The sequence below is a fragment of the Syngnathoides biaculeatus genome, chromosome 6 (genome assembly GCF_019802595.1).
Source record: "Syngnathoides biaculeatus isolate LvHL_M chromosome 6, ASM1980259v1, whole genome shotgun sequence".
Classification (NCBI taxonomy): Eukaryota; Metazoa; Chordata; class Actinopteri; order Syngnathiformes; family Syngnathidae; genus Syngnathoides; species Syngnathoides biaculeatus.
Window position 1 is genome coordinate 29,656,112 of NC_084645.1, and position 12,686 is coordinate 29,668,797.

Genomic DNA, 12,686 nt, shown 5'->3' on the forward strand with positions numbered 1-12,686 from the left:
TCAGGTTGCAAACAAAAAAATGGAAAAATGTAGTTAATGTCAAGTTTTGGGCTCCATGGGAAAGTCAAAGGTTGGACCAAAGATTTTTCCGTGATAATGCTGTTGCAATAGAATAAAAATAAAAAATAAAGTCTACATTTCCAGTGGAAGGTTGCTTCAAAAATGTTTACACTGACGATATTTATCATTCATGTTGCAAAAATATTTATTTTATAGTAAAAATAGGAACAATTATGTCATTGTGTCATATACAGGCAGCAAGTAATAATAATAATATTTTTTACATTTTCAGTAAAATACCGAATAAAAAGACTATATTTGTCATCGATTTATTATTCCCGCAAAAAATCTTTAAAACCTATTATTATTATCATTATTATTGTTACTGTTGCCATTTTTTTCTTGGATTATTTAATCATGTGAGATTGTTGAAATAATGTTTAAATGTTGGAAAATGCTGTTAAAGTCACGTTTTAGCCCGATGGGAAGCTTATTAATTATAGTGTCATATATTTTAACGTAAACAAAAGTGAAATTGTGAATATTCTTATCATTAAGGTCTCAGAGCCTGATAAGTAGAACCCCATCTAAAGGCCGTTTGAATACATGACATTCATGATTGAGGATGTCTTTTTCTTTTTTTAATAACAAACGTACTAAGGTTAAAATTGTAAAAATTGGTAGTGACCGTAAAAAAAAGTTTCTAAGTTCCACTTGAACAAAGTTGTAATCCTCACTTAAGACAATCACTGAAGGTGAATAAAAATAATCATGACAAATGGCCCGCATATTCTGAATACTTGAAACTAATATGTATATAAACTATGAAATACTACTATAATTTAAAAATCTAAAAAGGTTTGAACTTAAATATGAATATCAAAACAAATATTAAATGATGGCACTATGTTGCCTGTGCGTCTACTTTACGTTATTACGTTTACTCTAGCGTCATCTATCGGTGTGATGAAGTATCAGCAACAAATATTGAAGCCAATATTTGAACAATAAAATTTATGTATATGTGACATATAATATATACATAACACATGTTAATAATAATACAGTCTCAGTCCGTGAACAAAATCTTTTACCAACCTTTATTGTAAAAACTAAACTTTTACTTTTATAATTACTGTTATTTATGTTTATTATAAATGTTTTCCTGAAAACTAAACATTTGTACTGAAATTATTGTATTGAATGAGTATATAACTCATTGCCATTTATATAACAATTTCAGCCACACTGATGACAGGAAATTGTCAGGTTTTGCCGAAAGTAAATTCACAGACTGCCATTACAAACACTTTTAATGATTTTGCAATATTAGATTTATGTAACAAACTGATTGTTGTGTATGCGTGTGTGTGGTGTGAGAGAGAAGGAAGAGAGAGAGAGGAGAGAGAGAGAGAGAGAGAGAAGGGGAGAGAGAGAGAGAGAGAAAGAGAGAGAGCCTTTCTTCTGCAATACCAGATGGTGTTTGTACTGAAAATTCATGTTTTTTGCCAATAGCAACATACTGTCCAACGTTTTTTGTCGAAATTGATTTTTTTTTGCAGCAAAATTTGCTTGGCCTATGGTAGGGTATGACATAAAATATATTTTCATTCTTTGTAATTTCAAATTAGCAAAAAATTTTGTTTCTCAGTTTCAATCTGTGACGTTTTCTGCATTACACTCTATCGTACTTATTATTATTGTTATTATTATTACCATTATTAGTAGTAGTAGTTTTACTATTATTATTTGTTGGGACGTTTGGATGGATGAATGAATAGATGCTCCAATTATGTTTTTTTAATGTGAATTCATCCATTGCTGCAGCCAGTTCCAGCTGTCATCGGGCACACGTGAAGTGGTCGCCAGACAACAGTCGCACTCACAATCACACTTGGGGGCAATTTAAAGCGTCCAATTACATTAAGGCATAATATAGGTTAAAAAAAATAAATAAATAAGAACATATATTTTCAAACGGTAGTTAATAGTGTAATAATAATGAACAAGGTTCCTGCGGTGAAAAAAACAAACTTTCGCTTAACGTTCGTTCCTGGTTGTAGTTACGCAATCTTACCACATGTGGCAGCAGAAAAACGATGTGCACCACAGCGCTATTTCAAGGAGGAAGCACCGGAAGTGACATTCTCGATGGCTTCCCCAGTTTTCGCCATTGTTGCATGTTGCGATTTACTGTTATTTATGTAGCGATTCAATCTTATTATCACAAGCCATGAGTTCTCCGGGTGAGAAACACGGTACTAAACGACCGGCGTCCTCCAGCGAAGTGAGTCAAATGTTCGGAATCCGGCCTTAGTCGGCGGAAAGCGGAGAGTTGTACGTAAAGGGCTTAGCTTCGTGTTAGCTTGTCGGCTAATGTCCCATAGTATGCCTGAAAGCATCGTGCTTGTAAACCAGCTGCCATTTAAAAAATGGGTAACATGGGGTCCCTTAGCTATATTACGTGTATGCCGGGTTATGGTATGTTTTTTTAAAGCTGAAAATGTTTTGTTTACTTTGGTAGGAGGAGTCGACTCAGTGGGCCTCCGCTGACCTGGGAAGTGACGAAAGGAAGCAGAAGTTTCTTCGGCTCATGGGCGCCTCCAAGGTGAGCCCCCCCCCACACAGACACAAGGATTGGTCTTTAATATTAATTCTAGGCGTGCCAGTCGTTCATATGGATATAGTGTAACGTTTATAATATTGTATTATCTTTTCCACTTTGGTAGAAAGAACACACTGGGCGTCTCGTCATTGGCGACCACAAGTCCACATCTCAGTTGCGCAGTGGTAAGATCCCCCCCCCCCTCAACAAAATATTAATGGCTAATGGATAGTTGCACTCCGTTTTTATTTTTACCCCCTCAAGTTAGGGATTATTATTTTCCCCCCTTTGTTTCTTCCTCCAAAGCTGCAGTTTGATAGGGAGCAGCAGATGTCACTTAGGAGTGTTTCACACATTTGGGACATTGAAATCCTATTTCATATCCATATCTCTTCCATATTTACATAAATAGTACAGAAAGAGCTGTTTACTCAACAGCTGATGATCGAGGCAATAAATAAAATTAAAGATAAAGCCTTTTTTTTTTGTTGCATAACTTAAGGAGCCTGTTAGAACTAAAAGTCAGGTGAAAGTGCAACTGAAAACCAAATGATCCCCCCCCCCCTGAAAGCAAACAATTACTTGATTTACCATTAAAATAAGGGATGTTCTGATACAATTTTTTCACTTCCGATTCGATACCAGCAGGAATTGTGCATACTTTTATTACTTGTTTTATAGTATGGAATGTTCAGACAGGAAACAGCAGCCAAAGTATATATGAGTGAAAACAGCCCCATTTATTATTAACCATTGGGTTGCACAAGAATATAATAAACATATATATTTGTCTCAGTGCAACATTTGTAAATTTAAAAATGTACTAAAGTAGAAATATAACTACACAAATCAGTATAGTTTATATTCTTAGGCAGGAGTAATTTACAATTACTTCAGCGTTTTGACAACCGGAGGCATGCACAATAGCAAAAGTGTGTTTGGGTAGGCGTTTCGCTTTAATGGCTAATAATAAAAGTAAAGCAATTCATTGATGCCTCTGTTCTCAACCACAATCCGTTCCAGAAAACGATTTGAGAAGTGATTTGTTCGAAAACCGAATCAATGTTTCCCATGACAGTGAAAGGAAAAATCAATAATCCGCTCTTTAAAGCTTTTTTTTTTTTTTAAGATTTTACTGATGATAAACTGCATAGTAGAAATACCTGTATAGTTTAAAATTCCTTAAAGATTAAAATAAGTTCAGAAAATTTTTTTTTTTTTTTTTGCTTAAAATGTATGCTTTAGTAGTAGAGTACGCTCGGCTGGGAGTGCAGTGATGTATCTGTAGAGACTCGACCCCCCCCCAGCCTTGTAAATTTCTTTATTAACAAAAGTGCAGAATAACTTTAAACAAGCAACTTACCTTCTTTGGAGCCATGATTGGGGGTTAATACGGAAGCCCTCGATTCAGAAGAAAAGCAACAGTCGCTACTGGGAAACGACTGTGTACAGAAGCTGCGCTATACAGAATAACAAAAGTGGGCCGGTTGCGTTATGTCATTTGTGTTGGGGGGGGGGCGTTCAAATTGACAATAACAAAACGCATCGTGGGTGGGTCAGCTGCTTGCACCGCGTACATTATGTTATTTCCGGGATTTTTGGGCGGCGTGGGAATTCACAACAAAGCGGGTCATGGGTCAGCTGGTCTGGCCGCGCGCAATATGTTGTTTCTGGGTTTTGTCGGGGGGGTTTGCGTGCCAATTTTCGTTCGAAAACAGAAGCAAAAAAAAAAAAATCTCAATTTTTGTCCGAAAAGCGATTTGTTCGAAAACGGGGACGTTTGAGAACCGAGGCTTTACTGTATAGTACTATTTGTGGGAGGTGTGTATACGCTGTCAGATGTGATCATACTGGTACTCTTCTATGGTGGCTGAAGAGCCACCGAAAAACTATGAGTCAATTTTATCATCCACTCATCCGTGGGCAGCTTCCCATTTTTGGGACATCATGATTTTCACGCATTATATCCTTCAGTATATCAAAATATTTGTTTTAATCTGAAGACATAATTTGGTACCAGGAGAGGATAACTCATCGGTCAAAGTTAGCACGGAGTTATTTCCCTTTCCTTCCTGAGCCAACATGGCTGCCTCAAGTTATCATATAACTTAACCATAAACAAAAAAAGAAGTTATTTATCTTATTTGTCTTTTTCCTCCCCCACCGCCGCCACGCCGCGCAGCCCTCCTCGCGCGCGGGTGAGAGCCCTGCGTGCATGCGTGTGCCGTGACCGCTGTGTACTCCGCAGGGACCGAAGACGAGCAAATCAGCGAGAGCCTGGAGATGCAGTACCAACGCGGCATGGACGAGAAGCTGTCGGGACGCAACCGGCGACACTGCGGACTCGGCTTCCGCGAAGTGAGTCTTTTGTTTTGTTCATACATGAACGGTGCCACTTTGGGGAAAAGCTCGACGTGTTTTTGTTGCTGCGTAGCCCGAGTCGCCTGACGTCCCGCCCGCGACGGCTCAGAACCCGGACACGCCTGAGTCACCAAGCGGCGAGTCCGAAGACCCCAAGGATAAAGTCTGCGACGCAAAGCCGACGGAGACCGCGACGGAAAAGGACGAGGGCCCCTCAGAACAAAGCGGGTGCGCCGAGCGGAAAAACGTGTACAAAATGTCTTTTGTCAAGTCATCGTAGGAGTGATTGAAGAACTTCTCCCGTCCTCCCCACTTTTTATAGTGTAATTCATTTTTTTGGGAGCGTGATCAGCGTCAATGATGAGTTTCGTTAAAAAGGAGACAGCAGAAACAACGGGTTTCGCTCTCGTGTCTTCATTTATTTTGGAAAGTGGATGAAACTAGTAGTCCTTGTTAGTAGCTAATACATAGTGACCACTAGGTGGTGCTACAGCTGGTCCACAAACAATTTCATAAAATAATCAATAAAACTGTTTTCCCTCCATGTGTGTTAATGGTGTGTAGGATTTTACGTTGTTAAGTCCTCCAGTGGTCCTTGTAGGGGACAGTCGGGGTCACTGGCTAGCAGCAGCTTTGGCTACAAAGGGGAAAAGGGTTGAATATTTCTTGGTTAAATAATGAATAAAGATGAGATTGCACAGATACATTTTTAATGTGGATCTTATTTGGATCAAAATCAGAACAAAAGTTTTTTCCCCCTACACTTTAATGAATAGCAATTATATTAATATATTTTGAATATACAATACTATGGATTTTTAAAATTAAAATACTGGTAATGCCCACTTTTTTATTTTTTTTATTACATTTTTATGAACTAACATGATAATTTATTTATTCACATGTTTCAAACCCATTTTCTGTACCACTTTTATCATCACGAGAGAAACAGGTGTGCTGGAGCCTATCCTTGGGGCGAGAGGCGGGGTACACCCCGGACGGGTCACCAGTCAATCTCAGGGCACATCTTAATTCAAATAATTTTTTGAAGAAATTAAAGTGCAAATGTAATCCCAGAAGGCTTTTCAAATTATTGGGAACAGCTCTCGTAATGGAGTGACCAATAAAAAAAAAAAGTGGCATTATTGCCTGTGATGTTTTGAATGCTGGCAATAATGCTACTTTTAATAAATACATATTTTAATATTGCACAAGTTTTTTTCCCCAAAGATAATGTTTCATAACCGTTTTGAGTCAGGCACATGTATTGAATGTAAAAATACAACAACTGTATTCTTTCGCATACCATTAGGGGACAGGTGTCAAACCCAAGGCCCGGGGGCCAGATCCGGCCCGCCGCATGATCTTATACGGCTCGCGAAGCCAAATCATGTGTATCAACTTCCGTGATTTTTGTTCAAATCTGCACCAAAGTTTCAAATGATCATATCATAAATGAGACATTGCAAAGGTTTGTGTTACTAAAATCAACATAAGTTGAAAAACCCATTACGCTTGATTTCTGATTCCAGAACTAGCTCGTACATTTCGTGTCAATATGATATAGCAGTTGAAGATTTTTATGGTTTCGCAGTAATAACGGCCCTCTGAGGGAAACCGTGACTACAATGTGGCCCCCGACAAAAATGAGTTTGACACCCCTGCATTAGAGAGAGCCCATCTACCATGAGTGCCATACTCGGCCAACTGCTGTTGCGTAGGATCTGAAATACTGCAACATCTAACGAGTCAGTACACACCTGCCACCAGTTTGCTCTTTTTGGACGCCTGCGACGCCAGCGCTCGCGATGCGCTCATGATCTTCTCCTGCTGTTGCAGGATGGAGTCCACCTCGCCCAGGTCCAACGACGCTGACTGCAAATTCTGAACGCTAAGGGCACAAATGGCAACGATGATGTTGACGTTTCTTGCACGGGATGCGGGCTCAACCGTTCCAGTTTGTGCACATCCAACGGACAACAAGATTTAGGCTTACTTCCATCTTCCAGTGATGCGTTTAAAGGTCAAGTGTCGTGAAATGGATGACCCTTGGCATGTAATTAATGAAAAAACGGCAGCCGGTATGGACCCATCAGTTATTTCACCACAAAACATGATTTTGTTGTATATGGCTTTTTGTAACTCCCGCCATGAAAATCCACTGGAGGGATTTGTTTCCGAGAAGAAGCAGGAAGTGACGTACAGGGCAGGAGCGCCCTCCAGTGGACTCGTTTGTTTCTACTAGCTTTAGATGCGGGACGGTAGCTCGAAAATGCCCGCTCGTTGCATTGCTGGATATTGCTCGAACGCTCGGGAGGATGGATTTAGCCTTCATAAGTTTCCAAGAGACCCGGTTCGTGGTGAAAAATGAATTGCACGGGTGCAAAGGACGAGAGCTTTGTGGGCTCCAAATGACAGGTAGGTGTGTATACAGCTACTAAAAAAAGAACAATAGTTTGGGGCGGACCACGTAATCCGTCTCTCATAACTCAACAAGAGATCCAGGCATGTATGACAGGCGTGCTAAATGTGTCGATGTGCGCGTCGGACGGCTGCCGTGTCAAGCTCGGGGACAGCGGCGGCTAAGAACAACGCCGCCGGCAATGGCGCACTCGACCGCGTGCGACGACAACGCCGTAAAGCAGCCCGGCTCGGCGGTGTTGTTCATCGTGGACGGCGACGGCTATGACCAACACTGCCGGCAATGGCGGACTCAGCTGCGTGCAACGACAACGCTGTGAAGCGGCCCAGCTCGGCGCCGTGACAAGCCACCTTGGCGCCGCTGCGGAGATATTCTCTTCTTCGAAAGAAGTCAGAAGGGGCGTGTTCATTTCCCACAGCGTGTTTTCAATGGCAAATGTCCTGGTGTGACGTCACGGACAGAAGATGCAGCCAATATGGCGACCACGTGGATGTCGAATGACACTGTCGCAACTTTGCGCATGGATGACGCGCTCTTCGCTCATATTTATTTTGCCGTATAGACATTGAAGTGAATGATGTTAGATTTTTTTCATTTTTTCATTACAATATCTATTTTAGAATGTTTATAGGGATGACACTTGACCTTTAAGAACCATTTGTATATGTTAATATAGTGTGTTCGTAGTAAAGATCCTTGCAGCGATAACGTGATTAAAAAAAAAAAAGTTCACTAAGTATATGTATAAAAATGCTTTGTCGACGTGAACGGGGCGCGGCCGTCTTACTTGGACTTGCTGAGGAGCTTCCTGATCCGTTCGGTGCGCCGACTTCGCTCGGCCTCTTCCTCCGGGCTCAGCGGCTCCTCGGGATCCGACTCCACGTAACGCTCCGGGATGGACACCTTCCTCGGCTTGGAGAGCTGAGAGTCACAAGACCGAGGACCGTCGTCACCGTCATCGATGACATCATCATAATCGATGAGGTCATCCAACGCGGCTGACCTCTCTGCCGATGTCGAGGTCGTAGTCCAGCGGCTCCACGTCGGCTTCTCGGACCAGGGTGGCCTTAACCGTCACCCACTGACCATCTCCCTCATCGTGACCTTTGTCGCTTTCGCCTTCGACCCCGGGACGCTCTTCCCTCCAATCGAAGACCTGCGCGACGCGGGGACACGCGGCTCAATTTCACAAGTCCAACAAAGATATTAATGGTATTTCATTCATATTTTGACTCCATGGGGGCAATGTAATTATGTATTTTCTCATGTTATCACTTAATCCCCATCATAAAAGGTGTCATCATAAATATTTGAGAGCACTTTACACATGTAAATTACATTTTTATACTCATATCCATGCACTAAATTTGTTTTACTTACAAATGGTATTGTGTTCCAAATAAATGCATTCAAGTAATAATTATTTAACTACTGCAATTTCATATTGGTTGCATTATTTTATATAGTCTTTTTACGTGGAAATGCATGAGGATTATTATTTACTCTTCTTATAAAAGAAAAGGAATTTTAAACATTATTACTTGAGGATTATTCCAATATTTCTGTGCTTTTCATAAGGGCCAGGAATAAATGACTAGAATTCAATCCCAATTTAATATTCATGAGTGTTTATTATAGGATTGTTTTACATATATTATTCTTATTATGGATTAAATTCTGCACTACTTAGAGGCCAGGAATAAAATATCAAAAAACATTTGCGATAAAGAGAATACATACGAGTACCAGAATAATTAAATATCTAATTATTGGACAAATACCACAAGTACAGCGACATGAAAACAAATTATGATAGGATTCATTGATACGGAGCCCCTAAACCACAGGTGTCAAACTCAAGGCCCGGGGGCAAGATCTGGCCCGCCCCATGAGTTTATATGGCCCGTGGTGGCACTTCAACTTCCATGATTTTTGTGACAATCTGTTCTAAATATCTTAGTCATATATCATAAATGATTACATTTAGATGTTACTAGCATTTTTGTGTAACTAAACATGAACAATGGTTGAAAAACACATTAGCATTGTGTTCTGATTCCAAAACTATTACAGAAATTTTGTGTGTAAGTAAAGATTTTTATGGTTTCACATTCATAATGGCCCTCAGAGGGAAACTGGAACTTCAATGTGGCCCGCACCAAAAATGAGTTTGACACCTCTGCCCTCAAGGGACGTAGAAATAAAAAATAATAATGAAAAAAAAACAAAAAAAAACTGGAGTACTCCCCACGTACCTTAAAGGGCTCCGTACATTGACAAATTAATCAGTTATATTTATCCTTTTGAAATTGTGCTATAAACCAGAAATAATGTATTTTAATGTATTTATTTTTATTTTCTTTTTTATGGACTATGATTCTGGAATAAAACTATCTTGGGCTTTGGAAACAATTTTATCATTTGAAAAAAAGCATTACTTTAATACACTGCAATAACTGATTGGATCAATTACTATTATTATTAAAAACAACAATGCAGATTTTTTGGAGTCACAACAAATTGCCGTGATTCTTCAAGTCATTACGCAAGTTTTGAGTGAAATATTAAAATACATCCAGAGAGACAAAGGCGTGACGCAGTTTCTGTATTTCTACGGAGCCGCAAATCATCGCCGGGAATTAATAATAAATCCATTCATCGATTTTAGTCTCATCAGGCAGGCACATGATTAGTATTATTATAATTAGAACCAGTGTAGTGTGGTGTAGTACTTGTACGAGTAATCATCCAAAGCCATGCAACGCGTCCTCCGGGTGCAGGCGCCAACAGCTGGCCGCTTCTGTGCTCGCGGTCGGGGAAAGACCAATGGACAAAGAGAAAGGAAGAAAGAAAGAAGGAAGGAAGGGAAGAAAGCGAGGAGGGAGAGGGAGGGAGGGAGGGGACACACATGCAGACACAGATGGGCCAAAGCCCACGCGACACAGACGAGGAAATCGGCATGCCTGGGAAGCAAAACACTCTTTATTGTGGAGTGCCAACGTCAACATTGTGCCCCAAAAAAAAGTTGCTTGTCAGTGACAGTTAGGTGGCGCTGCAGGGCGCATAGCTCCAATTGGCATCTACCTGCCAGCCCCCCAAGCCTCCAAGGGGGGGGGGGGGTTAAAAAAAATAAAAATAAAAAAATAACTTGATGGGAGCTCATTCAGTGACAGCTGTGGGTTCGTAAGACCGAAGCGCAATTGATTAGGAGATGGCGACCACTCGGCCCAAATAACATTCTGAAATGCACTGGTGACTTCTTCCGAAATCATAACTTTATACACGTAACATTACAAATTCTGCCCTGTAATTGTTTTCCGGAAATCTATTCATTCGACATTGTTCCTTCAATTGTCCTAACTACAAATTTTTTCATCTTCCGTTGCGCAAGATTGACTATCTTGCATAAAAGTATAACATTTATCTTGCATTATTTTAACTTTAGTTCTACGATCATCTTTTTCATAACATTTTGACTTTAGTTACATAATATTTCAATTTTTTTTAAAATGTAAAATTCTGACTTAATACTGGTAGCATACCATTTTTTTTTTTTACTGGGTTCTCATAACACTTGGACTCCTGTATTCATTAAATCATAATTTATTCCTTGTATTATTTCAACTTTTTCCCATTAATTTTTTCAGATAAATATTTGAAATTATGACTTTTCTTGCTGACAACATTGGTGTTCTTTTTTTGATGTAGTATTGCAACATATTTCAACTTGAAACTAATTTCATTTCTATTAAATTATGACTAATCTCATTACTCTTTGACTCTATGTACAGTAAGTTGAATTTTCTTATATTAAAACTGTGCAAAATTTTATCTTTGCAACTGCACCTATAGAAACGGACAAATGTGAGATTGCGATGCTAGGTAGCTACATGTTAGCATTATTCCCTAATAGAATTGTGAAGTTTTGTTCATCCAATCGTGTACTCGCAGTCATAAACAATATTTGAATATTTATTTTCACTACTTAGCAATGACGCAGCCTCGCGTGCAGTTTTGACATCGATATTTTTTTTTTGTATAGCAGCCTCGGAAGCGTGCGGCCCCTCACCGTGAACGCTAATGTTAAGAAATGAAGAAAACTGCAAATGTTTTTGGTCTGTGTTGACATCTCAAGTACTGTACGACTACACACATACACACAAAATTCTCCGATTCCCAGTTATCCCAGTCAGACATCAGACAACTGGTTTCCATTTTTGTTGGCCACCCATCATCCAGTCCTTTTTCTCATTTGCAGTATTTCGTATTATTATTGCGATTCTTTCATCATGATCACATTTCAGCATAGCTCCAAACCAGCGTGGCTCATAAACAACAATCGGTCGCTAGCTCTGATATTAATTCCTTTAAAAAAATGGCATAAACATATTTGAATGTCGGTGGACTAAAATAATATGAATAAAAAAATAGGCTTTAAGCTTCACCGTCTCAGAAGGCCATCAAATATTGCTCACTTGGTTGCAATTTTTTATGAACTTAAAGGATAACGAGTCCGATTGTTTTTCAGCGTGTGGTCCTCATTAGCATCGTTAGCACCCCTCACTAAAAACTTTCATTTGCTGAACAGAAGCGGCAAAAAAAGAGAAAATGTATGTATTGTACCCATCGCCAGATGCATACGGCACAAATACGGCCCATCGCGGCCTTGTAGCACCTGTCGTAGTCATCTTTTCATTCATAGATAATGCGGGGCGATACGGCGCAGTCCGATTAGCACTTTGTGAGGCCGTGACGGGACAATCATTGCTTTGATCTCGCCTTGAATGTGAACATCGCTTATTAATAAATTCAATATTCAATTCATCGTAACACAGCAACTCGAAAACTAATGCTAGTTTTGCGCTGCCCTCTAAGTGGAAGTGTTACATTAGCATGCTTCACTAAAAACGTGAAAGTTAACAGATGATATGCAGTCTTGTTAGCATTTTTATCATCCCGCGTTGATCGCTGACTAATTGTAGCAATTAGCTTAGGATGAATTGGATGAGAGAATTAGTGCTTGTTACTTTGGTAGCAACTGTTTTGGGGAATATAGATAAACTTATGCAGATATGTTTATATTTGTAGCATATTCGCCTCAAGAGAAATTGACACTTGCGGCTCGGGACGACACCGGCGCAATCTGATTGGACGATTAGCTCTTTGAGCTCCATGCTGGGACGTTTGAGAGTGACAAGAAAATGTAACGTTTGTGCTGTGAAAAGAATTGAAGACGCATATTTTGTTGTTCGAGTGTAAATATGTTAACTAGTGCAATAAAAATGCGTCATCATGGAT

The 12,686-nt window shown here is 39.7% G+C and overlaps 2 protein-coding genes across 10 annotated transcripts in view; one reads left to right on the forward strand and one right to left on the reverse strand.

Annotated features, from left to right (window-relative positions):
* Positions 1–2,127: 2,127 nt before the first annotated feature.
* c6h11orf58 (chromosome 6 C11orf58 homolog) lies at positions 2,128–5,668 on the forward strand. The gene is made up of 5 exons (XM_061823763.1): positions 2,128–2,287; positions 2,525–2,608; positions 2,730–2,790; positions 4,854–4,963; positions 5,040–5,668. Exons 1-5 carry the CDS (start codon positions 2,234–2,236, stop codon positions 5,244–5,246), a joined length of 516 nt encoding a protein of 171 aa, XP_061679747.1. The 5' UTR covers positions 2,128–2,233; the 3' UTR covers positions 5,247–5,668.
* plekha7a (pleckstrin homology domain containing, family A member 7a) overlaps positions 5,466–12,686 on the reverse strand; it is a 126,337-nt gene continuing 119,116 nt past the window's right edge. For all 9 annotated transcript variants that reach the window (XM_061823759.1, XM_061823752.1, XM_061823754.1 and 6 more), the window contains 4 exons: positions 8,392–8,544; positions 8,176–8,309; positions 6,727–6,857; positions 5,466–5,603 (listed from right to left, as the gene is read on the reverse strand). In XM_061823759.1, the coding sequence (XP_061679743.1) occupies positions 5,581–5,603; positions 6,727–6,857; positions 8,176–8,309; positions 8,392–8,544 (441 nt within the window). In that variant the 3' untranslated portion in view covers positions 5,466–5,580. The remainder of the gene's footprint in view (positions 5,604–6,726; positions 6,858–8,175; positions 8,310–8,391; positions 8,545–12,686) is intronic.